The following is a 25051-nucleotide window of genomic DNA, read 5'->3' as shown; positions in this document are numbered from 1 at the left end:
GCAGCACCTCTCTGTACCCCTTTAACCATGTGCACACTGCGCAGGTCTGGGGATGCAATTCTGTCAGCAAGGCTGCCCAGACAGATCTGACATACACCTCAAAGAGATGCAGATACAGAAATAGACACAGATCCATCAAATTAACAAGGCCTCTGCATGTTCATAGTGGCCATAGCCAGCTTCAAAAGCATGAGCTTATCAAAGTCTTTTTATATGACAAATTTATACAAAGAACATAAATATGTATAAAAACACACCTTTCTGTGGTCAAACGGATCCTTTCACTGCCACTGGAACTCAGGTTTTCATTCTTTTCAAGAAAATATTCTTCTACACACTGTTCCTCAAAGTCATGGAGTTTCTTTAACTCCTCATCACTGAGGTAGAGCTCTGAATAAAGGAGGTAGGAATCAGTATGAAGCATGTTAATAATTGCAATCACTTATAAGTATGCATGAGGAAAAAAAATTAAAAAAATCCCATCGAAAAACTTGTTTACACTCCCTCCTTTGACAAGAATGAATCAGGCCTAAGTGCATGAATTTGGGCTTCGGTATAAAGACTCAAATACATGAAAATGTGTGATTTTGTCTTTCCTTACATAGGGAACAAAACCACACAGACAAAAATTCCAGTACACTCCTCTTTAAAGCTTCAAAAATACAAATCTGAATGGCTGCTCACAAAGATTAATTTTCTCACAAATTTTTTCCTGTACTCTGTTATACATATGTCATTCACAAGACTTAGATATGAACATGCAAACCTTACAAAACTTTCACTCCATTTTGGCCCAGGCATTCATTAGTGCTAGTCACCTACAACAATTACAGTCCATTCAGGTGCTCAAAGCTGCAAAGCTTTTTTTTTTTCACCTGATTAGTTAATACGCTCATATCTATAAAACATTCAGATATCCTTGATAAAAGTTCATATGTACAAAACATTAAGACCTTCCACCCCAAGATTATTGGGGAGAAAAAAGCATTCAGAAGTTTAAAAATCCATAACTTGGGCTGCTCATGGTGCTATTCTTCTAGCACACCAAGACTTCTGAGAGAGCAGCTCCATTACAAGGCAGTACAAAGAAATGCATATGGTGGAAAGCTGCTTCTCTGGCTCAAACTCCACATTTTCCAAGCTCCTCTTTTCTGTCCTTTTTTATGTACCAAAGTCCTCACTGTACGTGCTAGAGAGGTGCCTGTTACAAGCAACAAGGCAGAGTTTGCTACAAGGATGTAGTACTCAGCTGCAACACACAGCTCAGCAGTGAAGACCCCCCTCACTCCAAATGAGACTTCGTCACCTTCCAGACACTTTTTTCCCCTATTTGACCCGTGTTTTTTCCTCCAAAATCTTACTCTGTGTCTTGGTATTGATTTTCCACAGGGTGGCCCTGGGTACTCATTGTGAAAACCAGTTAATTATAACAACACCAAAACTAAAGTAAGAGAAAGCTATCAAGCAAAAGTGTATAGAAAAAGGTGCCCAGAGGTGGCTAAACAGAAAAAAATTCTCCTTCTGAGGGAAGGTAAAGAAAGTATGAGCTCTCTTCTGTGCAAGGATTTTCAGATGTGCTAAGCAGTTTTCCTTCAGCTCCTTACAGGACACCCTCTATGCTATGCCACTGACTTATGCTGTGCTTGCACATAAAACAAGCAATGGCACTTCCAAGGCAGGCTGGTGTATACCATCATGATGGGGGAGCTGAACCAGGAAGCAGCAGTACAGTTCAGCAGTGTCATGGTTTGACACTGGCGCAATGCCAGTGCCCCATGAAAATACATGCTCCCTGGTGTCTGCTGTGAGATGTGACCAGGAATAGAGAAATGCAGGCTCTAACTTAGGAATAAAGAAGAAAAAGCTTTTTTAACTTACAACTATATATAAAGAGAAACCCACACAGAACTTGGAATGAAAACCTTCTAAAAAACATTCCTCTTCCCCCCACTAAATTTCCAATACATCCACCTTTCAGATCACCAACTCTCAGTCTATCACTACTCTTTACATAATCAATACTCAGTTTATCAAGGAAAGAGGAGTCTTTCTTGTACTATAGGCTTCCCCTGGAAATACAGTTGAGACCTCTTATGTTTCTGTGTCACTCATGGCCACTGCCCAGAGAACATTTGCCATCATGACCTCTTCCTTCCATGCCCAGTGCTCTCACCACTGCACATGGACCAGAGCTGCTTCTAGGGTTCTCTTTTTAAGGATGCTTTGCCCAGTTCCAAAAAAAACCACAGTTTACAATACATCAAAGGCTATACACAGGGTTTACAATACATCAAAAATGATGAGACTGTACAATACTAGATACCAATGCTTCCCAATTTTTTTTTAGATGTAGTTACAGTCACCTTTTCCCCTGCCTCACACCCACCACCAATCCCCACTACTTTCCATCTCATTATCTTGAGGTCCTTTTCCCACAATAGCCCAGGCTACTCCTGGCAGAGCTGTTGAAAGTGGGACAGGGAACTGGACTAAGGAGGCATTAGGAAAGATCTGGCATGAAGAAAAGTGGCTTTACCACCCTTCTCTGGGTGATAAAAGTGAAGGCTGGGAAAAGTGAAGAAGGTAATGTGCAGTCATAAGCCAGTGCACAAAGGGACAAAAGCAGCAAGGAGGTAGGAAGCCTCTCTGCATCTGCAATCACTGGATCTCCTCTACCCTTGGGCTCTGCCGCTACTTTCCCCAGGTAGTGATAAAGGAATTATTTGTCTTCTCATGACAAACATACAGAAATTCATACCTTTGGCACTGCTTAATTTCTTTGAAAATAAGATATTATTTAGTTCCTACACAGTAAGTTGCTGTCCCTTTATTTCACCTCAGAGTTGTAAGGTATCTTGACTGATGCACAGTATGCAGCACAGCAACAGCCAAAAGCAAAGCATTATCCCTTTTTTTTTTTTTTTTTTTGGAGCTCAACTCCACAGTGATGGGACTGATGATGAACTATTTTTGGTTCCCAGCTTACTTAGTCCAACATCTCCTTCCTCTTGGTCCGACTCATTTGGGGGCTGGTGGTGGAAGATGCACTTTACCAGAAGCCCAATGTGACTGAGGAGGATGAAGGGTGGAGGCAGCCACGGCTTCTCACGGTAGGTCATGATGTAGCGGTAACGGTTGTATTTCCAGAGCTTGTTCGAGATGGATTTCAAGTCAAAATAAACATTACTGAGGAGAGAGCCACAGAGGAGAGGAGAAGGAGGGTAAATATTCCCAATATAGCACAAGACACTTGTCTACAGATCTAATCTAACACTGGTCTCATTCCTTCAGTGAGGTAAATCAGCTTAGCAAGTCATGTGCCTGCAGCTAGTGCACTTAGAATGAGATCTTCAAAGCTGCCCAACAGATTTGGAGATCCAACTCCCATTCACATTAATGGGAGCTGGGCAAAAGATGCTACTGACATGGCTTTGAAATCCCAGTCATACTATTTAAATTTTAATATATACCCTAACTACAGAATTCAGCATTGTTTGCCTCTTTGGACTGGATTAAAAGTAGGTGTCAGGCTAATGGAAGACTGTGACAAAATAGTTTGCAGCTACATGAGCCATTCTTCTGCAGAATACTCATGGGAGCTGCAGAATTAATAAACATGACTGCACTGAATAATTTTCTGTATCTACTATGATAGACTCAAGCACAGGAAAGAATTGTTGTGGTTTCTAGCATTCCATTTCTAGTAATTTCAGATTCACTGTCATTCTACACAGCCAGCATATAACCACAAAAACATCAACTTTCCTTCTGAGAGCATAATTAAATGTGTTTCTCATACCCACCCATTTCTGGTCCCACTTCTGGAACAATCAAATCACAACGCAGAAGATTTACAATATCATCATTACTAAAGGTTTAGTTCCAGAAATAATTCAGATAACAATTTCACACATGTAAAATAATACATAATGTGTAAGATGATAGCTTGATTCCTTGACACAATTTCAGGAAAGGGATTTCTTATTGGAAGTGGAAATAGAATGAGTTTTGATAGTTCAGGCGTTTTTGCATGTGAATGAGTTCTTTTATTAATTTGAATTTTTTTAAACTGCAGCTGACTTTTTCTTCCCCAGAATTGCTAGAACTATAAGAAAAAATAAATAACTGCTTGGGTTAGGCTGCTCTTTACTAATATTTTACAGAACATGCTCCACTACAAGGGGCTCCTGTTAAAACATAAAGGGTTTAGAATTACTATAAAGACACTGGTAAAGTACTATGAATTTCTATAGAATTACTATAAAACCCCTTTGTACTGTGGCAGCACACATTAAAAGGCAAATTGCTGGAAACACTACTGTTAGATTTCAGTCTAGAACATATGGGATTGCTTAAAGTAAGTACGAATTTTCAAATTATTTCCTAAAGGAAAAGCATACTCCTCCTTTATCCTCCTCACTTGAACACCTTCCACTTATCTGCCAGTTTGGCCTGCCCTGTGATGAATGTTATATAGGCTTTTAGCACAACAAATACAACTTTTAGGAAGGGAAAACTACTTAAGAGATGAATTAATGCTGGTTTTTTTGCCAACTGCAATTGTCCACTCTCACAGAGTCACATTCTTTTTAAGTGGCAAAAGAGTTTAGCTGTCTTCTCACTATACCTTTCCTTGCACCATCTGGCTACCACCATTCTTTCCTTCATTTGACTTACCCCCATGGCTGATGGGGTACAACACCACCATCAACGTGCCCTTGCTGAGACATTTTTGCTGAAAACCTTTCCACAAGTGCAGGCACAACACACCTTAGTTGCTTTTGCAGCAATATACCAAGGTACCTACTTAAAGAATGCAATGAGCAAGTTGACCATGATGATGTACTGCACAAAGAGGTAGACAGCTTGCAGAAAGGGTGTGAGAAAGGAGCCAGGAGGACAGTCTTCATTGGCTTCACAAACTGGAAATGAAAGACACACAGAACGTGGGTAGCACAGGAACCAGAGCAGAGCACAGCAATGGCCTGTGCTTCTCATTTGTCTCAGCAAGAAACAGAATAGTCCTCACTAATTCCACAGAGATTTCACATCACTAAATTTCCAACTTAAAGATCAACATCTACTGAAAGGAGAACTGAGACCCCTTTATGCTACTACCACCTTAGTTACCACTGTCCAGAAGATGCAGGCACCACTTCATACAAATCAGTTATTATTCCAGTCATTCCACTTTTTGTTAAGGGGGAATACGCAGCTGAAATGTATTTGGGGGATGGCTTTTACCCAAGTAAGCTGAAATCCAAATCTTTGATCCTTAAGGCAGGAGCGCCTCAGACGTAAAGCAACAAATAGTGAAAATTAGGGGATCCTTCCTGATGTTTTTAAATTGTAAAAATAAATACTTCCCAACCTTTTTAATTTCTAATCAAATTTAACTCTTTGGAGGAGTTAATCAAATTTAACTCTTTGAAACATACTTATAAAGAAGCAGCCTGAAATTCGGGATATATTCTGCAGGATAAAGAGTCACTAGAGAAATCATAGCTTTATTTGGGAAGTGTCAAATTTCTCAAGGTTTAGAATTATTAAGTGATTAAATGGATTAAACTGGGAACTTAACAGTGTGCTTTCATTAAAAGAATTTTGATTTATATAACCAAAATACATGTGATTGTTTCAGCAGTAATAATGGAGGCAACATGGTCGATTATTTTAATTAATTGGGTCTATGCTGAACTATGTACCTTAAATATATATTTCTCTTTGGATTACTTCTTTTCTATTTTAGGGACTGTTTTACTTATACCTTCAGTCAGTAGCATGAGAGTGCCTTACATCAGTAATGCTTAAATATCTCTGGGGTGCCTGATTCCTCTGTCTTACTGAAACAAGGCGAAAGCCATAATCAAGGTACACAATTTTTCCTATTTACATTGATTGGTTCTAGCTCTCCTATGTGCACATGGTTTATCTGTTTAAGAATAGTGCCAGGCAGCTTATTTCTCCCTTTCTTTTCCTCCTTTATTCTTTCTTCCTTAAAGGCAGCTTTTCTCTTTTCTCCAAGAGATCAGGAGCTTTGGATTCACTTAACTGGAAATTTATTTCACTGGTAGATCCCCTGACCAGGAAGTATCTTAGTATTAGTTCCCATGTACTATGCCCTGATATTTGCAGTATATTTAATTTGAAGCACTAAATTTGAAGGTTTTAAAGTTTAATCCTCTTTATTTTTCACAAAGAAGCTCGTATTTTCAACTTCATTCATGCAGTATTACCCATTATGTACATACATATATTGAAATCAGAACTGTTTAAGGAAGAACAGACTCAGTAGGTAGTCAAAACTCAGAAGACCAAAGAAGACATGCTTCTCCACATATTAAATTTAAGCCGTGAGCTATAGTATCAAAATTACCTACCATCTATTTCGCCAGCATAGACCTCACCAAACATCATCCAGTAGGGCTGAAATACAATATCGCGAGCCAGTGTCCAAGAGGGAGGCTCCTCTGGTGAAAGAATTGCCTTTCGTGACACCCCAAAACTCAGCAGGACTATGGCCATCATGATCACAATATAGAACATGTTTCCTGTCTGGAAGACATGTTTGTGTAATAGAATTAGTTGTGTTAATTATATATAAAGACGACATTCATTTTAGGGAAGAGTATCAATCCCTGTTTTTTCAAATCAGAATATAAAACCACGGGTAATAATCTAATATGCTGGAGGAAATAAAAATATTTTGTTTCTATGACCTAGACTACATGAGCATTTTATAGATGTTAAAATCATCTTAGACCAAAAAAGCCCTACTTGCCTCAGTTGCAAGATCTAAAAAATGCAGAGATCTTACAATGGTGATTTTGCTCAGTGGTGCTTCTTTCAAACTGAGAGGAAGGAACAGCAGTGAAAATTATTTTGCCTCCTAAACAATCACCATGAAAGACAGAATATAAAAGTATTAAGAAGAGAGGTCTCAGTAAAGGAGGCAAATTACAGCAGGAATCTTCACATGTCCCCCAGGACTAGACAGTTGTTCAGCAACAGTTCTTACAGCAAAAGAGAAACAAGATTAACTTGGATTTCACAGAAATTGTGACAGATAAACAAGGATGCAGTTATTTGAATCAACAAGTAAAACAATAATGATACTGTTTCCAAGAGCTGGGGGAATAACCTGTCACAGTGAGCTCATATCCAAGAAGCAGTGACTTTTCTTTCTCCTGTTACCAAGCGAGATTGGCAAACTAACTCAAACACAACCCTTCTCTAAGGAATTAAGTAAAAATGGCTTTTGTGAATAAATCCATATAATTAATAAATTAAAGAAAAGTGCAATCTGATTTTGGTCAACCCACAAACAAAAAAATCATGGTATTTTCAAGTAAAACATTCACTGTGAGCCATTAGACCACTTCTCCTTTTCTGTTACTTCTGAGCTTTACATATTCCTGAAGGTAGATGCCTTAGCTACAGAAATACTGATCCAAAGCACAGTACTTACCATTTTCCCAATCATTGTCAGGTATGGGCCAGCATGCTGATTCACAGCAAAAAGATCAAGGAGCCGAGTGTACCAAAATATGATATCCAAGCAGTAAAGCAGCCTCCCTGCAGTTTGAACAGGGGGGTTGGACCACCGCAAACCAAAACCAATCATAAACAGGATGATAGCTACAGAATCAGTAAAATTCCAATATTCATAAATCCACACCTTCACCTTTTGAAAGAATTTTCCAGGTTCTGAGATAAATACCTAGGTAGAATTGGGAGAAAAATGCCATTAAAATCACATATACATTATTTAACCTTTTCTGCATTATTCTGCATTATTTCTGCATTAGTCTGCATTATTTCATGATATTTGAGAATGCATCATTCCCCCCCCCCCTTTTTTTTTTTTTTTTTTGTTTTGGACCCATTTACTGCATATTGCCATTCATCATCAATTGAGGTTTTTACTTAATCTACCATGCCATGTTGCTCAAGTATGCCACATCAAATGGGATAGCTCTTCCTGAAAAAGAAATGGATCCTGAACCTGAATCTATTCACTAAAGGGCACATAGCTCAGCAGAAAAGAGCAGCCAGTAAAGAATTGTTATGCACACATATTATTAGAAATTAACAAGCATTTTCTAGAGGGATGGTCACGACCTGCAATGGCCTTTTCATTAACCCCTAAGTCATGGAAAGTGCTGGCCTAACCTTGCCCCTGGGAAAATAACTAATGTCCTTTATTTCAGACCAAAAATATAATGAAAGATCCTTGTATTCTGCCAAGGACAGGTTAAAAAAAGAAGTGCTGGCAACTAGCAAGGTAAAGAATGAAATGTTCACTCCTTGAACTGTAAGGTGCCCCAAAGGGATTTTAAGCTTCACTGAGCAAGCATGTGAAGTGGAATCCTAGGGAGGAGGCAAATAAAATGTTTGCACATTGCCACAAGTGAGGCCAATTATGCAGTGCTATGTGAGATTACACTGATAAGTACCAAGCAAAGGAGAGATTTTGAAACATTATGCCCTGATCCTGCAAGAATTTATGCAGATGACCACATAAATGTAGACAAGTGATCTAGACTAAATCACATGAGTAACTAGTTGCAGGGCCTAAGGCTTCAGCAATTATTTGATACAATCTAGAGCAACAGAGGTTTGCAGCTATATATAACAAGGCCCTCAGCAGCTAAGCAGCTGCCCAGCTAAAACAGTGTCCTACAAAGTCTTTGCCAACAGACCAGAACTAGAACATGGATAAAGAAAATCAAGTAAAGACATCAATTTCAAAGTGTCCAACCAATGATACCAGAAAGAAGAGCTGTTCTTTCTGCTGTCCCAGCATCAAGATGGTGCAAGAGCACAACAATGATTTCAAAAGTATTTTTACTGTCCCTTGGAATCCTTCACCTCTCTCATACTGATTTCACAGCCTTCTGAGTGATCTGTATTTGCAGTGTCCTTTGCTCAGAACTGTGGCTGGCTTTTTGTGGCTAGCTTTATTCCTCTGAAAGCACAGCATTTCAAAAGTCATACCAAAGACTATTCACATTACTGTTTGCTGATTTGTTATGTGCTGATTCTGCAGTGAAAGCATGTCAGAGCAGATCCAATAATTGAGGAAATACATTGCTGCATTTGTCCCTAGACTCAGGTTTGGAGCTCAGGTTGCATTCAGAAGCTTGGGTCTAATCAACTGCAAATAATTGCAATAATTTTGATTGGAGTATCTTTTTGTGTGTGTGTGTGTGTGTGTGTTCAATAAATCCAGCATTAAAAGTTGATTGTAGTTTTTTCCAAGCGCATTTGTGGAAGGCTGACTAGACTTGAGGAAGAGCCATAGATTATTCTATGTAAAACATCTATTAATTCATAACAAGTTCTCACTCAGATTAAATATCTAAAGACAAATTTTATTACTAGGAGTCTAGTAATAAAAGAAGTCTACTAATTTTTACTAGAAGTCTAGTAATAAAAGAAGTCTACTAGGTCAGCTCAAGAAAATTAAGGACCAGGTGCCTACATCAAGGTTCTAAATCTCAATTCAGCAGTCACCTACACATTACCAACCAGCTCTACACAGAAAGGTAGAGAATCAAGGCCAAAATTTGAGATGCATTTTGACAGCCTAAGAACTGGTCTTCAAATAAAAGAATTCCAATAAATGAATTCTCTGTATAATTCTCCATAAAACAAAGCAGGATTTAGCATTCTTCAAAGAGGTCTTCCTTGGTTATAAGAAAAATGAGAATGGGAATGGAAAAACTTACCTCCCTGATTTTTTCAATAGCAGTAGTGAAAATATAAATGATAACAAGCCACTCTTGCACACTTGGTTTTGGTTCCATCTTCACCAATACAGTGTAAGTAAAGAGCATGAGGAATGCCAAGTACGACATCTGCAAAACACATGGTGTATAATCCATACACACAAAAACCTCAAGCAAATTTCTGCAAATAAAACAGCTGTTTGGCTTCACTATAGGTACTCAAACTACTGGGACACTGCCACACATTTTTGAGCCCAGAATCTTTATTCCAGTTCTTAAAAATTTTGTTTTGTTTTGTTTTGCTTTGCTTTATGGGAATGTCCCCAAACATCATTAGAAATTGGTACCTTAATGCTGAAAAAACAGGTAGGAGCAGAAGGTAAACAACTGCAGCATATGCTCATCCCCATAAAAGAGACAGATTTTTTTATCTTGGATGTTGGACTAGATGGTCTCCAGAGGTCCCTTCCAACAATAACTATTCTGTGATTTTATTCTGTGATCTGCACACCATTCTTTGAATGCAAGGGCAGTCTTATGCCTTTATCCTAGCCTTCCCTAGGGATGAGCAACAATTCTCAACGTTAAATAGGTTACTGCTGATTAATCTGTACCTTCCAAAACACAGGAACGATATTAGGTGGAAAATACATGATCACAGCCTGATCTTAAACATCCTGAGCTCTATTGACACAGGGTTACTAAAACTGATTTAATAAATTTACATTTCCTATAGCAAATGATCCCCTATAGATAAATATTTGCTTTTCCAGAGACAATTCTTAAAGAAAGAAATGAATATCAGTGAAGTATTAAAGGTACAGAAGGTCACCTTCAAATCTATGTCAGCCTTTGCAACTGACCACTGTAAAAGGCTGTGCTTGAGTTTTTCTTTAGTTCCTTATGATTGTTTTCCTGGGTTTTTGGGTTTGGTTTGGTTTGGTTTTTTTAGTTCAGTTGCATGAATTTAGCAGACAATCTTTACACTTAACTGTCAGAGAAACATTCAAATGGCTTCCCATTTACACCCACCACTAAGTGACTGCAAATCCATGCTAGAAAAAGTAAAAGCGGGATTAAGTGGCATTTGAAGGACCAAAGGAGGGGTTTATCACTCCAAGTTCTAGAATGATGACTAACCGTGTGAAACCAGAACTTGACAATTGGTGCATTGTAGAACTCATAGATTTTTCTAGTTCCAGTCAGGTTTCCTTGTCCACCATCTCCTTGGCTTTCATCAGACTTCTGAACAGCCTTTTCTACATCATAACCCCTCTTCAAAAGAAAACAGCATTTTTTAAGTAAAAAACAATGGTCTATAATTGCAAAGGTAGTGTTGGTTCAGAGGGAAGACAGACACAAATGTCTAAACTTAGTTCTGAATACACCAACCATTACTGTAGCTTGTTTTTTTCTGGTTACAAATATCTCATTTGCAATAATCAACATGCACTCTGTGAAAGATGCAGTATATGGTACAGCTACACTGTCTGTATATTTTGTATAGTATTTTGTATAAGAGTATTTAAGGAAAATCAGTAGCCTGATCAGTATTTTGTATAAGAGTATTTAAGGAAAATCAGTAGCAGTCTCTTCTGCTAGAGACTGATAGATAAAATCACAAGCTAACATTAAGCAGAATGTGTGTGAGCACTTTTCCTAGCTGCCTCAGGTAGGACTGCTCCCTTCCTGCACTAGCAATACACATGAGGTTGGAAAGGACTTTCTCATTATGGCCAGCACAGAAGTGACATCCAGGACAGATGAAGTAACTTGTACCACATTCACTTAAGTCCATATCCAAACTAGGGACCTCATCCATACTTCTGGAGAGAACTGGCCTCCAGCCATTTCATTCCACCTGAAGAGCATCTTCTCACTCCTGAGAACTGCACTGTGGTAAACAGACAGACTCTGGCACACAAATGACTGATGCTCACAGACTAACCAAAGTATCTTTAGAGCTGACTGGGCTCTGTTCCCCGTGATACCATAACTGATGGAAGTCTTGGGACTGAGGCACATGAGACATTTCTGCCTTGCTTTTAAACTCCAGCATCAGGATGGTGGGAGGCAGGAGAATACTCATAATGACCTAAAAGAGAGACACAAGATTAATTAAGCAGTGATAGCATAAACCTTAGGCCACAGTCAGCCATGCCTGGTGCCAGCACAAACCCAGTGCAATTCCACTGGCTGCAGAAGGAGTCACTGGTGCTGGGAATCTGTATCACAGAGTCTGACAGCCTCTGAAGATTTGTGCTGCTCTTGCCTGATTTCTGGCTTTGAAGAGTGTCATTGTATCTGGGATGCTTTCAATACAGCTCCCTGTGTCTGGAAAGCATCCTTCCCACCAGCAGCTCTGCAAGGAATAGGCAATGTGGGGAACCAAGAGCAGGTGAGGAAGGACTGAATAGTGCTCAGAGAATGGGAAGAGCAACAAAAAATCCTTCTTCCTAATGTGATCCCACACATGCTTTTGCAAAGAAATAAAACAGAAGCAAGTACTGTTTTCCCTCCCTCCCTTGCTTTTTTTCCCCAGATGTTCACATTCCAACATATGCTTAAGCAGAGCTGTCTGAAACTGCATTAGCTGTGTCCATAACCAAAAAAAAACCATATATTAGGCATCTAAATAGCACCTAAATAGTCAGAAAAAAACAGAGCAATGCTACCTTAAACCAGGAGTTCTTCCGCATCTTCAGGCGTCCCATCCACATGTCGGTCAGCAGCATCTGCGTGCATGTGTGGGACACAAAAGGCCGCAGCCCCACGGACACAGCCAGCTTCAAGCACGTGGAGTTGCTCCAGTTTTTCAGTTCATAGGTCAGCAACTTCATGGCCATCTGCTCATTTTGTTTGAATGCTTTGTCCAGCACATCTAAGGCAAGCTGCCCAAATTCCCTAAAGCAGAAAGGAATTAACAGTCAATATAACAGGGTTCAGTCCAAACTCAGAATTACTGCTGAAAAGAGGTTGCTGTGAATACTCTGGTAACTCAAGTTCAGCTATCAATCTCAGTAAGCATGCCTTCTCCCATTTTTCTCATTGCTTTATCAATATACCTAGTGAAAAACAATTCGGGATGTAAACCTAACTGTTTAGTCCTAATCACAATGTTTAGGGCCATCCTGTTTTGTCATTTTTCATTTGCTTTGTTCTTAATCTCACTCAGTGATCAAAATGGACCCAACAAAGTTCTCTGTATTTGCTTCAACCAACAGATTCACCGCCACTGTGGGCAAACATTGCAGCCAGTTGCAAAAGTCTATTCTTTTTGGACTGACTTTAAAACACTTCTGCAGAGAAGACTCTTACTGGAAGGCACATATCCTTCTTCAAATTAAGATTTGGAGCTGCATACAAAAGAACCAAGTACGTTTTATTGCACCTTAAGTTTTTATTGAATCTTAAGCATGAAATCTACAAAGCAGAAAATACATTTCTAACCAGAAAAACTATCAGAAAACACTAAATGGAAATTACAAACTCAAAGAAAATTTTTGTTCCACTTCCCTTTTAATTCAATCAGGTATCTCACTTTCCACTTAGTCTTACACACAGCAGGATTTAAGCACTGATTTTGGTTTGCTCATTACTACTTGCTAGAAATTTGAACAGTGCAGACCTATGTGCCATATGGCTTTTTAACAAATTGAACTGGAAGAAAAGCTGCAAAGGAAATTTCAGCCTTTCACCTGACCATTTAGCAGATAATGAACTATACATTACTCACCTATATTTTCAAATATGCATTCAGGTAATAGGCAAATAGTTTTCCTTTAACTCTCAACATTACACACCTGTACATAGATCCATTATATAGCATCAATAGTGAGTATCTGAAAGTATTTTTTTAATACTCCATAATCCACGGCATCACTAACTTTAGTAACTCTTAGTGGATTAGAGCAGTCTCTAACAATTCTCAGCACCAGAGAACTTAAACTGAAATGAAGGGAGAACTCATACTTTGAATACTTCTTGAGTTCTTCTGAAGTGTCATCCACCATGTTGCTCTGTTTAGCTTCATGTGCCATTGCTCTGTAGAGTTTACAAGCAACAACAGCTTTGACCATGGCTTCCTCTCCATGCTGCCAGAAGAACATAGCCATCTTCTGTCTTTTCATTAATACTGCCCAAACCAGCAGGTCATTATACGGGTAGATGAAGCCAGTTGACTCACAGTTCTCTGTGTAGTTTACATCCTCTTTTGATTTCTTCTTATACTTTGGGAAAGGGCTGGATCTTTCCTATAAATTTGTAAAAAAACAAAAGAAGGAAAAAAAACCACAAAGAAAATCCCAGTGAATGGTTGAGGTTCAGATTCATGAAAATAAAACTGCACGCAAATCTGAATTGCAAGTAGAAGATTATTTGATAGCTATATAAATTTAAGCCATAAACCACAGCTAGGATTATGTTCAGATTACCAATGCTAAGAATCTGGTAATGTTAATGAAGGAAAAATACACCTTGCTCTGCATCCATGCCTTTCATAACTTCCCTTTCCATAGTGTTGGGCACCCTCCAAACATCATGATTCCCCATGGAATCTCCTTTTGCTCTCTTTTATATATGTGTCATGATAGAAGAAAAAGTACACAGTAGACTGAATTATACACTTTAGATCCTTAAAGATTATTTCCTCTGTCCCACTTGCTATACTTTCACATCTGGGTATTTCTCGGTGCATGGTACAGGAAAAAGAGTCTTACTGATGTAGGTGAGGAAGTCTCAGTGCTGTCATGGGTTCTTTTTGGCTCTGACTAATTCCAGCACAGCCATTTAAATCCATTTCACTTTAATGTTTTGTCAGATAGATAGATAGATAGATAGATAGATAAAAGCTATCTATTAAAGCTAATATTAAAGCAAATCTTTGCTCTTCTATCATTCTTTCTCTGAATGTTCTTCTTCTTCTTAACAGTCTTACTGTAGCACTTCAATAAGCCAATTATGAGAAAGCATTAGGAAAGTCAGAAAACTCCTATGTTTATTCCAAATTCAGAAGAGTTTTCACACATGCTTGATACTCAGATATTTGGTGATACTACACATCAGTGAATTAAAGCCCTTAGCAACTAAAGGATGGAAGTTAAAAATTATCATAGAGTCTGAGCTTGGTTTCACCAATAAAATGGCATGATTTGTACTTTGTGAGCAGTGAGCAGTAAAGCATTGTTTCCACTGCAATTTAAGTAGAATTATAAAAACTAAGAGCCTGACCAGCATGTCTAAAACTTGTCAATAAAATTATTAACAGCCTGATATGTCCTAAGCAAAGTCTAGATAGAATAAGCAATTATATTACCTTGTATTTGTAAGGCTGTGCAGTCCTGAAGAACTGAGAATGCAAAGTACTTTCAGTGGATCCCATTCCACTATCCATCTGATTACTCTGATGAAAGGCATGAGACAGGCTTTGAGGCAAGCTGGAGACTGCTCTCTAGATCCAAAAGCAAACCATAAAACATAAGAAGAGAAATACAAATTAGAAATAAAGTTTTCTGGTATTTGCAGAAAACTACATGCACATAAAATAGTGCATGTAGAAATTGATGTTATTCAAAAACCAGTGAGTCAAAAATCACCATAACTACCACTGAAACTTATACCATCAAGGAAAAAAAATGTCCTGTTTCACATCTCAGTTAACAAATAAATATTTTTCTGAGTCTCTGAATTCAAAATTGTTATTTTCCACTCATAGCATCCATGAATCGCAACAAGCAGGGTTTCAACAGATGGAATTGCTCAGTCTGGATGCTCTTCTGAGTGCCAACCTTTATAAAATGTGCCATAAGCTGTTTGAAAGACAGAACTCTCCGAACTTTTTGCTGATAATTTCCTTTGAAGGATAGCACATCCAGCATCTCTGTAAATTTTGTTCAGTGTTGGCTAAGAGGGAAGGATGTTAACAGCTGAAACACTAATGCTCTTCCCAACAATTCCTAATTATATGATTATATAGTTTCACCTATCACCATTAAGGTCATATTTCATTAGGAAAGAGCAAAGTGTTAGAACTTCTCACATCTTTTTAAAGCATTGTGCTAAAAAACTAGTGACACACAGAAAGCTCTGTCTCTCTGTTTCTAGTCACTCCAAGTTACAGGTTCCATTACTTTTTCTCATTTTCCCTGATAATTATGAGGCTTTTCTCTTAGTCATGGAAACATTTCATGGGTATGGGAGGGTTTTTTTGTTTGTTTTTTAACATATGGAAGTACTTAAATGTCCAGTTTTACTCCAAAAACTGGGGGTCACTTTTATGCAGTAAATCTACACCTTCTGCAATGTTGGGAATGACTTTGAACTAATTTATTGAGAAGTTTAGCTGTTTTTAACCTACTGGTTTTCGGAAATCAACAGGGAGAATGCTGGCATGCCCTAAGTCTACTTCAAGACATGTGGAATTTAGTATTTCCATGAGGCGGTTCAAGCTGCAAGAAGTAAATATGTAACTGTTTCAAAAAAGAGAAAATGGTGGTTGGGACAGTCTTGTCATACCTTATTGATAGACAAAATATAACCCAGATACTGGACACAAAGGTAAATTTACTGAACTAATAAATAATTTAACAACCAACAATACTCTTGGGGATATCTCTCCTTTATTTGCAACCTCTCTACAGTTCTCAAACAGACAAGCATGGCCCACATTTACATGATACTCCTCAGACAAACCAGGATGACAATATGAGCTATTTTCAGGTGTCACATTTTGGCTTTTCTTGGTAACCAGTGTTTTGGAAGAAGCTACCTTGTGTTTTCTGTAGAGATCATTGTAGAGAATTCGGAAATGCTTCCTTGTGTAGCTGCTCTGATAAGCTTCACCAAGGAGGTATTCTATCACCAGTCCAATGTCAATCAGTGATATCTTGTAATCCAAAGAAAGGCTATTCTGAAACACCAAACATCACAAACATTTCATGATGCTGTTATATGCAACATTCAACCATGTTATAGCCCTCCTATTGTAAGGGAAAATCTGGAAAAATGTGTCAAGAAAGTGTACACATTCATTACGCACATGGAACTCTTCTAGAAAAGAGGGGGAAATGTGATTCCTGCAGTTCACTGTACCCACATTGCATATTTTGCAATGTTCACAAGATCAGCTGCATCCAACAGTAAGGGTAACAGTTCTTCTGGACAAGGACCAACAGCAGAGGTACAGATAAAAACCTTCTCACAAGAGAAAATTAGCATAGTACAATCAAGCACTTTGATTAACTAAAACTGAAGTAGCTGAAGCATGTATTTAAGCTGAAGCAGAGTAATAATTCCCAGAGACTGGAAATATCCTGTTGAGGCTCAAGACTGTCTTGACAGCTAGGACAAGAGCAGTACATGCACTAGCTCTACCTTCTGACTATCTCACCTCTTCTGCTTAAAGCACCAGTGCCCATCTAACCTCCACTGTCTTTCAAAGACCCAAGGTTTATGACAAATTCTCTGAAGAATAAATTCTCTTCCATGCAGATTTTAAAACTTATTGGTAAAACCTCAACTGCAACTCTTTGAAGTGAAAAATGAGCCTGTATATAAATGGGATCAGAAATGTTATGTATTCCTGGCAGTGTAAGCCTTTCAGACTGTGAAACTGAGGGTGTTTTTTCAATATACTTCAGTAGCAAACCTCAGTACAGTCAGCTAAGGCCACTCAGTCCCAGGTCACTGAGAGTTAGGCAAGTATTTTTGAATGCCTAAGCTTGTAGATACTTCTCTGTGCACTAATCCCCATTTTTTACATCATCAGAGCAGACTGCATGTATCTTCATTCAATTGCAGCAGCATCAAAGCTGTTCACAGTAAAAGAAAATATTCTAAAATCCAGGGTCACATCACTCTGTTGACTGACCCAACTACCATGTCACCAGGTTTAATCAGACTGCAACTGCACAACCCCTTCACAAAACACTTATGTGAACTTACAGAAGCTCAGGTAAATAAGGCTTTTCAGCATTTAGACCTGTTTGCAGATCCCAAACTTAGCTTACACAAAGGCAAAGAAAGTATTGAAATTGTGCAAACATTAATTTTTTACATTAATTCCCTTACTGTATGTCAGGTGCCAAAAGCTTCTCTTTAGATCACACACTGGGTTTTCCCAAAGTGTCCTGAGATATATAAAGACAAATATATATACATACATATATATATATATATATATATATATATATATATATATATATATATGGATTTTAGTGAAGTGATCATATCAATCACTTCAGTGAAGAAGAGAATTTTCGCAGTCTGGAGAAGCTCAATGTTTTTTCAAGATTTAGACCTTTCAACATAGAGATTCCAGATTTATAACATGTACTAGATCTTGAATATGTCCATCAGTATGAAAAAACACAGAAAACAGTTTGTTTGGGAGACCAGGATACCCTACATCTATCTAAAGAATCATTAATGGGATTGACATGAAAGTCATCCACAGTAGCAAAACAATACCACAAATACAACAGAACTCTGCAAATAGACTTGCCATTTCATTTTATCTTAGCAATCACACCTTGGAAAGAATTAGCCAATTAGTCTAGATTTGGATCTAGAAATCTCCTGTCTTGAAGTGTGGATGCATAAAGAACAGCTCATCCCTTTCTGGCTAAGCAGTGCTGTGAGGAACAACAGATAACAGAATTGTGAAATAAATTAATGATGTATCTAAATAACAAGGCTGCTACTAAATCACTAATGGAACCAGTGCTGCATGCAGTAGTCATCTACTCCCACCTTCTGTTCTCCTAGGCAATGCACCACATCCAAATATTATCTCTTGTCACAATATCCCTTCTGCTGTCTTTTCTCTTGTCACAATATCTTATCTACTGCTCTAACAAGGAAAGACCTTAACTTTGGGGAAAAAACATTAAACCTTAAAGCAAGGAGCATAACCACTGCACTAATTCACTAAGTCTTTTGTACCATCACTTCAAAATGTCAATTTAGTAATGTGAGAAAGAGAGTCTGATCTGGATGAACTACTGGGTTTTGAAATTAAGGTACAGGACCCTTGGGAGCCTCAGCAGCAGTATATTGGTTAATTGCTTAGGGGGTCAGTGGAATTAAGATGAAACCATTTAGCACTGCAGTAATGAAGCTGTCACTTCTATTACCAAAATTCCCCTGTATTATCTAATAGCAGCTTGCCAGTGGACACTGAAGTATTAATCTAGCATTTTTGTCCTCAGCCTTTCCTATGTCTATTACCTGTTTCACATCTCGAACTAGATGGTGTAAAAGCAGATTTGATGGTCCTTGTTTCTGTGGTGTGAATAGAAAAGACAGTAAACAAACACGTCACTCTATACTAGAAAATCAATACATATAATATATATAAGAAATATAACATAACGTAGCATAACATAATTAATATAGCAGCTTAAAAAAATCTACAAAATAAACTACTGTGATTCAAACTCTCCCCACTCTACCTACAAATCTTCAAAAAAACTTCAACACCAATCAGCAACATCTCCACTATCTTAAATCTTGACTTATTCTAGAAAGAAGCTGATATAGCTTTGGTCTAAACAACAAATCATTTTCAGCAAGGTGAGCATGTATTACATATCAGATTAAAATCTGAACATATTTCTTATCATCTTCCAATGACTACCCAAGCTAGTGACAGTCAAAAATAACAACCTGGTACACCATTCCCAAACCCCCACATTACAATCAAAAGTAACCAAACCCATAAATTTTCCTTTTTTGTTTTTTTTTTCAAAAAGCCTTCAGAAAAACATGGCCTAATCATCACACCCCTTAAGCAAAACAGATTTGTTTCCAGGCTTTCATTTCTAAAGTGGTACACTGGGATTTCAAATACTCACTGTATTGTAGAGTTCTTCCAAACGAGATATGGTAAGAAAACGGTGCATGTTCACTCCGTGTTCTATTAACAGTTTAACAAAATCTACACGATCCATGACTAAAGCATCCAGCATTGCCTGTTCCAAGGCACCAACCTCCAAATGGACAGAGTTGAAGGATAATATTAGAAAATTACTTTTGGAAATAAATAAAACATTCCTAGAGCTAGTAATCTCTCCACCCAGTGACTTGTCTCTATGTATATTTAAAGTGCAAGTACAAAAGAAAAAAATGCTGGAGGAAACATCTGTGTAAAAAGCCAATAGAGAGAAAGGAAAACAGTTTCCATAAACCAAACATCTCTAGAGACTTCTACAAATGTAACTTCACGACCAGACTCTGATAATACATTCCCTACTCTGTAATTCAGTTCAGAAGACAAAGTATGATAATGCAGGGCACGGGAGAAGCCTTTTTCTTTTTTTTTTTTTGACACATGACAAAAGCTGTTTCAAAGTGCCATACAAAAGTCTCTACAGAACTGCAAGTTCTTTAAAGCAAACTTTTTTTTCAAGTATGAGAGAGAATGTGTGTTAGAATAAACTCCCTCAGAGGAAACATGAAGCAGAGATCTACCTACAAGCAGTGTCCAAATGGTGGAAGTACTCTACTCATGGCATTTGAACAGAGCTCAGCAGGGCTTATACATGCAAAGTGGCAAAGGAGTTAGACATACGAGGTTCATATTAATCCACATACAGTTTCTCTACAGAACACGTATGCCCAGGAAATGCCATGGGATGAGCAGAATGAGGAGGCTGGAGCACTAACAGGGCAGGTGTTAGTGCTAACTTGAAAATTGTACATTCCATGTCTATATTGAGGTTTAACAGGCATAATTTTAAAAGATGATTAATAAATGTTACACAATTCTTGCACATAAAAAGAAAACTTTTCCACTGATCCTGAATTATTGGGGTTTTTTCCCAGAAATGAGAATGACTGGACATTCTTGCATTAAATTTCTTCTAACAGTCCTTGAGCTGGCAGTGTGTCTGAAGAACCCCTTGAATACTATTAGAATGGTATTCTTTGGTATTTGAGATAGAGTTGACATTTAAACAGAAACACAGCCACACCTGGTTATAACCTTTACCTTCTAAACTCCTTTCTAAAAAGAAAGGACACGTGCATAATTGAGCATGTTTCCAACACTTAAGTGAACAGAAATATTATAGGAGTCTACAGACAATCACCTAAAAACTGTCCCTAAATATGTAATTCAAAATTTGAACACACAAGTACAATAACTCAGCAGCAACTGGAGAACCCTGACAATTGCAGGTCTAGCAGTACCTGACAGTCAGAGGGTTGCTTCACTTTAATTAAGAGAGCAACTAAGTTAAAGGCAAGCTTTAAAACAGTCCTTGTATGCTTTCTTTCTTTTTTTTTCTGTTCAGTGCAGGAACACTGGGGTTTTTTCCCTGCCTAAAAAGAAAAGCATTCACATATATATATCATCCCAATTTTTGCCTGGAGAAGCAGTAAGAGATGTGAGGTTTGTTTATTATGAGATCTTTAAATCTTATGTGAATGGGAGAACACAATTATTATTTGACAATGGCTTTTCATTCAAAATGGTGCTGAACATTGTACTGAAATAGATATGAACAGATACACTGGCTTTTTTCAAACATATCAGAAGCAGAGGAGTGGGAGTAGGGGGACTGCCAGTGGACCTGTAAGGACAGAGGATGACCAGGTATAAAAGAAACACTTAAGGCTATTGTAGACACAGCAAACTAATTTGTTGTCCTACTGTTTACCAAACAGGCTGGGAAAGTCACCTATCAAAGCTGTTCTTTATGGCAGAAAAATCTGAGGAACTGTGTCAAATTGAAGTATCAGTAGAAAAGATTATAGAAACCATCCATGAAGTGGTAGTGGCAAATTGTCAGGACCCTGTGGTATTCACCTAAGAGTTTCCAGAGAACTGAAGTACAGCTGAAATCAGCCCCTTTGACATCAGAAACATAGACAGTAGATATGAAATATGCAAATTGTTAAAAAACCGAGTTGTCAAAGTATGGCATATCAATAGAGTTAGGACTTTGTAAGGGCAAATATAACAGAAGTACAATAATAACAACATGAAAGAACACAGCAGAATAAGTGGAAGCAAGGTAGTTACTTTGTAGAGAGAAATCAGAATTTTGGCAGTGACAGGCAGAAGAAAGTTCTAGTGGACCTATCTCCTGCAATCATTAATATAAACCAGATATAAGTTAGAAAATTTTAAAAAGGCATACAGCCTATTAGGATTTATCCTTTAGTTAATATAGAACAATATGTAAAATAATAATATTTCCCTAAATATCTAAATGAGAATATTGAGTGCTGATCTACCTATCCCAAAAGATGACTTTTACACCTGAATATTCAAGTACACAGAAGAGCAGGAAATATTGTTAAAAATATTTTAACATTTTAATATTTGGTTAAAAAAACCAAACTGATATTCACCTTGGAAAAGCCAAGAGTAAAGAGGCTGAACTGCTCAATCAGTCCCTAAACCCTTCTGTGTTGAAGAGGTGGGGATCAGAAAAATGTTATTATTTCCCCCACACACAGAATCACAGAATAACTTAGTTGGGAAAAGATCTTTAGATCATCAAGTCAATCAGCGAAGCTAACACTGACAAATCCACCACTAAACCCTATCCCTAAGTGCCACATCTATGTCTTTTAGGTAGTTCTGTGTTTGATTACTCAACACATCCCTGAGGAGCCTATTCCAACAGTTGATAACACTTCTCATTAATAAATTTTTTTCCAATATCCTGTCTTTAATTCATGGATCTTCAATTGTAGACATCCCAGACATAGTCCTCCATATATTCAGCCTTATGCACCACAAAAAATATGGTCTGGTGACCATAATCAGGTCTCTTGTTGTGGCAAACAACCAGCTATGGCCACTCAAATATATACAACTGCCCATTTTTCAAAATTTACATTTTAAAGAAGAAAACACACTGGGGACTGAAAAAAATCAACCTTGTAATTCTTGGCAGGGAATGAAAGAGTACTTCTGGGAAGTACTTCTTGGATCATTTTCTTTCTTGAGGAAAATAGTAATTCATATAACAAATGGGAAAAATGTGTTGAGGCACATAGAGTTTTATATTTGTCACCTATAAAAATCTTCTTATGTACAAAAAAACCTCATTTATGGAGGGTTATATTTAAGTACATATGAAAATTTGAAAACCATAATTTAAATTTAATTAATTAATTAATTAATTAAATTGCTATTGTATGTTCTTTCACACACATGCAAGTCTAAATCCTGGCTTGCCTTCTGTAAGAACCTAAAAATGCATTTAGTTGTGCCAAAACACTGTCCTGATAAGATAAGCCACCACAACAGAACCTGAGATAAGCACAGATGGCACAGCAGGAAAGAGTTAATTCCAGGCCTAAGGGAAGTAAAGGTTTGGTTAGCATCTGGACAAAAATTCCCACTGTAGCAAACAGCGAGAAAGGAAGCAAGTGCTTATCCACATGCCAACTCAAGTTATGGGAACGGGATTTCCCATATGGGAACAGCACATCTTGTGAGTATCTGGTACTTAGACTGTGTAAAAGTGGTACCTCCAGAAGGACAGCTCAGGCACCTCACCTCTGAAGACCAGGGTGAAGAATAACCAACAGGACACTGCAGGAATCCCTGTGGTGGTATCTTTTCTTTAACCTCTCTCTCTCACTCTCTTTCTCTGTCCCCTTCTCATACCTCACATTCACTGTTAAAAAATCTCTGCTATTGAGCATGGTCTCTTCTACACCTTAAATTGAGTAGAGACATCTCTTATAATTGGATCATAACTCTCTCATTGCAACGATTCCTAAGAAACTATATCTAAAATAATGACATGACTTTTTTTTTTACCTGGTGATTTACTCTGGGATTTCTGTATTTCCGTCTAGAGGTAGGAAAACAGATGCAACACCCCTTTTGGGGTTTATATCTTTGGAGAAAAGAGTATTCTAAGCTACAATGAAATATCCCTAAGCACCACTGATTGCCAACACAGGCTTGAAAAATACATACCCAGAATGAAACTGAAACTACTTGGAAAAGCTCACAGCAAAACCAACCTTAGGATATCATCTCTTCTCTGAAAAAACAAATGTGATCTGACTCACTGCATAGTGGAATACTTCACTGTTTTAAGGGTAATGCTCCTCCAATGTTGAAGCAGACTACACAAGACTGAGTCCAGTCTTCAAACTATTAATTAAAGCTTGACAAATGCAAATCATTAAAAATTAGTCACCAAAAAAAAGTGTAAAGACAGGGTCAGAAAGAGGAGGTAATAGTACCTTCCAGTGTTGTCCATAAACAAGTATGTGTTTCTTGGCAATATCTAGCTGGTTCCAGGCCAATGCCAAATCTAGCTGATCTGAAGCAGATATATTCGTACCTAGGAGACAGCAAGGATTTATCAGTTTCCACATATTTATGTTACTCCCTTGCTTTGTAAAGATAAGTCAGTGAGACTGCATGCCAGATAAAAACAGGTCGTATTTTTCAATACCTTTCAAGAGTGCTGTCAGAATTGCCAAATCAATGTCCTGCTCATCTTCTGACTCGGCATCAAATATGGTTATCTGTTAGAATTGCAGAAGTACACTGTTTGAGGTGAGGCAGAGAAGTCTGTAGTTATTTCTCCTTTGTATGGGCTGTGGTAGATTAAATCATACACATTTCAACACAAACAATGGCAAGGGTCCAGACACAATTTTCCTTTGCTTCAGACAGAAAGTGCACCATTTTGGTTTTTAATGCAATGGCACACCAGGAAAATTGGAATAAACCTACTGCAAGAGTCTACATGAGTTTGTTTCCTTTTGATTAACCTCTAAACCTGAGAAATGTACAAATGCAACATTGCTGATATTCACCCAGTTCTCAACTAGAAAACAGACACTCCAATAAAGTAATACAAAAAATACTAAAAATGTACTGGGTAGCATCCATTTTAGTGATTATTAGTCCAATTATCATTATTTGTTTAAATACTGGGAACTCCATCATATTTGAAAGGTTGTGACAGAGGCAAAGTAACTGGAAAAGGGGAAACAAAACTACTGTTTTTTAAAAGGCTAAAAAGAAAGACCTAGGGAACTACAGGCCAATCAGATTCAGCACAAGCATGGAGCAGATGCTTCTGGAAACTATGCTGTCACATGGAAAATAAGATGGTGACTGGTGGCAGCCAATATGGTTTACTCAAGTGCATGGCCAGCAGCTGGAGGGAGGGAGGGGATTTCCAGTTACTAGCAGTGTTTCAGAGATAAGTTCTAGCACAATTCTCTAGTGAGAAGGAGAATGGAAGGAAACCTTTCTAAATCATAAATAAGACTCTAACGGAGAAGAAAAATTTAGGAATTACTTGATCTTTCTTGGGAAAACAAAGATATTTGGT

General features: G+C 37.9%; 1 protein-coding gene across 1 annotated transcript in view; it reads right to left on the bottom strand.

Annotated features, from left to right (window-relative positions):
- TRPM6 (transient receptor potential cation channel subfamily M member 6) overlaps window positions 1–25051 on the bottom strand; it is an 81538-nt gene that overhangs the window by 34037 nt on the left and 22450 nt on the right. Inside the window, exons 11-26 of the mRNA XM_071448650.1 lie at window positions 24161–24233; window positions 23946–24046; window positions 19583–19717; window positions 18957–19010; window positions 16498–16638; window positions 15046–15132; window positions 13704–13984; window positions 12407–12635; window positions 11672–11826; window positions 10872–11004; window positions 9732–9860; window positions 7469–7720; window positions 6381–6555; window positions 4808–4922; window positions 2987–3186; window positions 258–390 (exon numbers count right to left, since the gene is read on the bottom strand). Of these exons, the coding sequence (XP_071304751.1) occupies window positions 258–390; window positions 2987–3186; window positions 4808–4922; window positions 6381–6555; window positions 7469–7720; window positions 9732–9860; window positions 10872–11004; window positions 11672–11826; window positions 12407–12635; window positions 13704–13984; window positions 15046–15132; window positions 16498–16638; window positions 18957–19010; window positions 19583–19717; window positions 23946–24046; window positions 24161–24233 (2393 nt within the window). The remainder of the gene's footprint in view (window positions 1–257; window positions 391–2986; window positions 3187–4807; window positions 4923–6380; window positions 6556–7468; window positions 7721–9731; window positions 9861–10871; window positions 11005–11671; window positions 11827–12406; window positions 12636–13703; window positions 13985–15045; window positions 15133–16497; window positions 16639–18956; window positions 19011–19582; window positions 19718–23945; window positions 24047–24160; window positions 24234–25051) is intronic.

Source organism: Agelaius tricolor, unplaced genomic scaffold (genome assembly GCF_023055355.1).
Source record: "Agelaius tricolor isolate 1412-34295 unplaced genomic scaffold, bAgeTri1.0.p SCAF_27, whole genome shotgun sequence".
In the NCBI taxonomy this organism is placed as follows: Eukaryota; Metazoa; Chordata; class Aves; order Passeriformes; family Icteridae; genus Agelaius; species Agelaius tricolor.
This window is presented reverse-complemented; position numbering and strand designations above follow the sequence as displayed.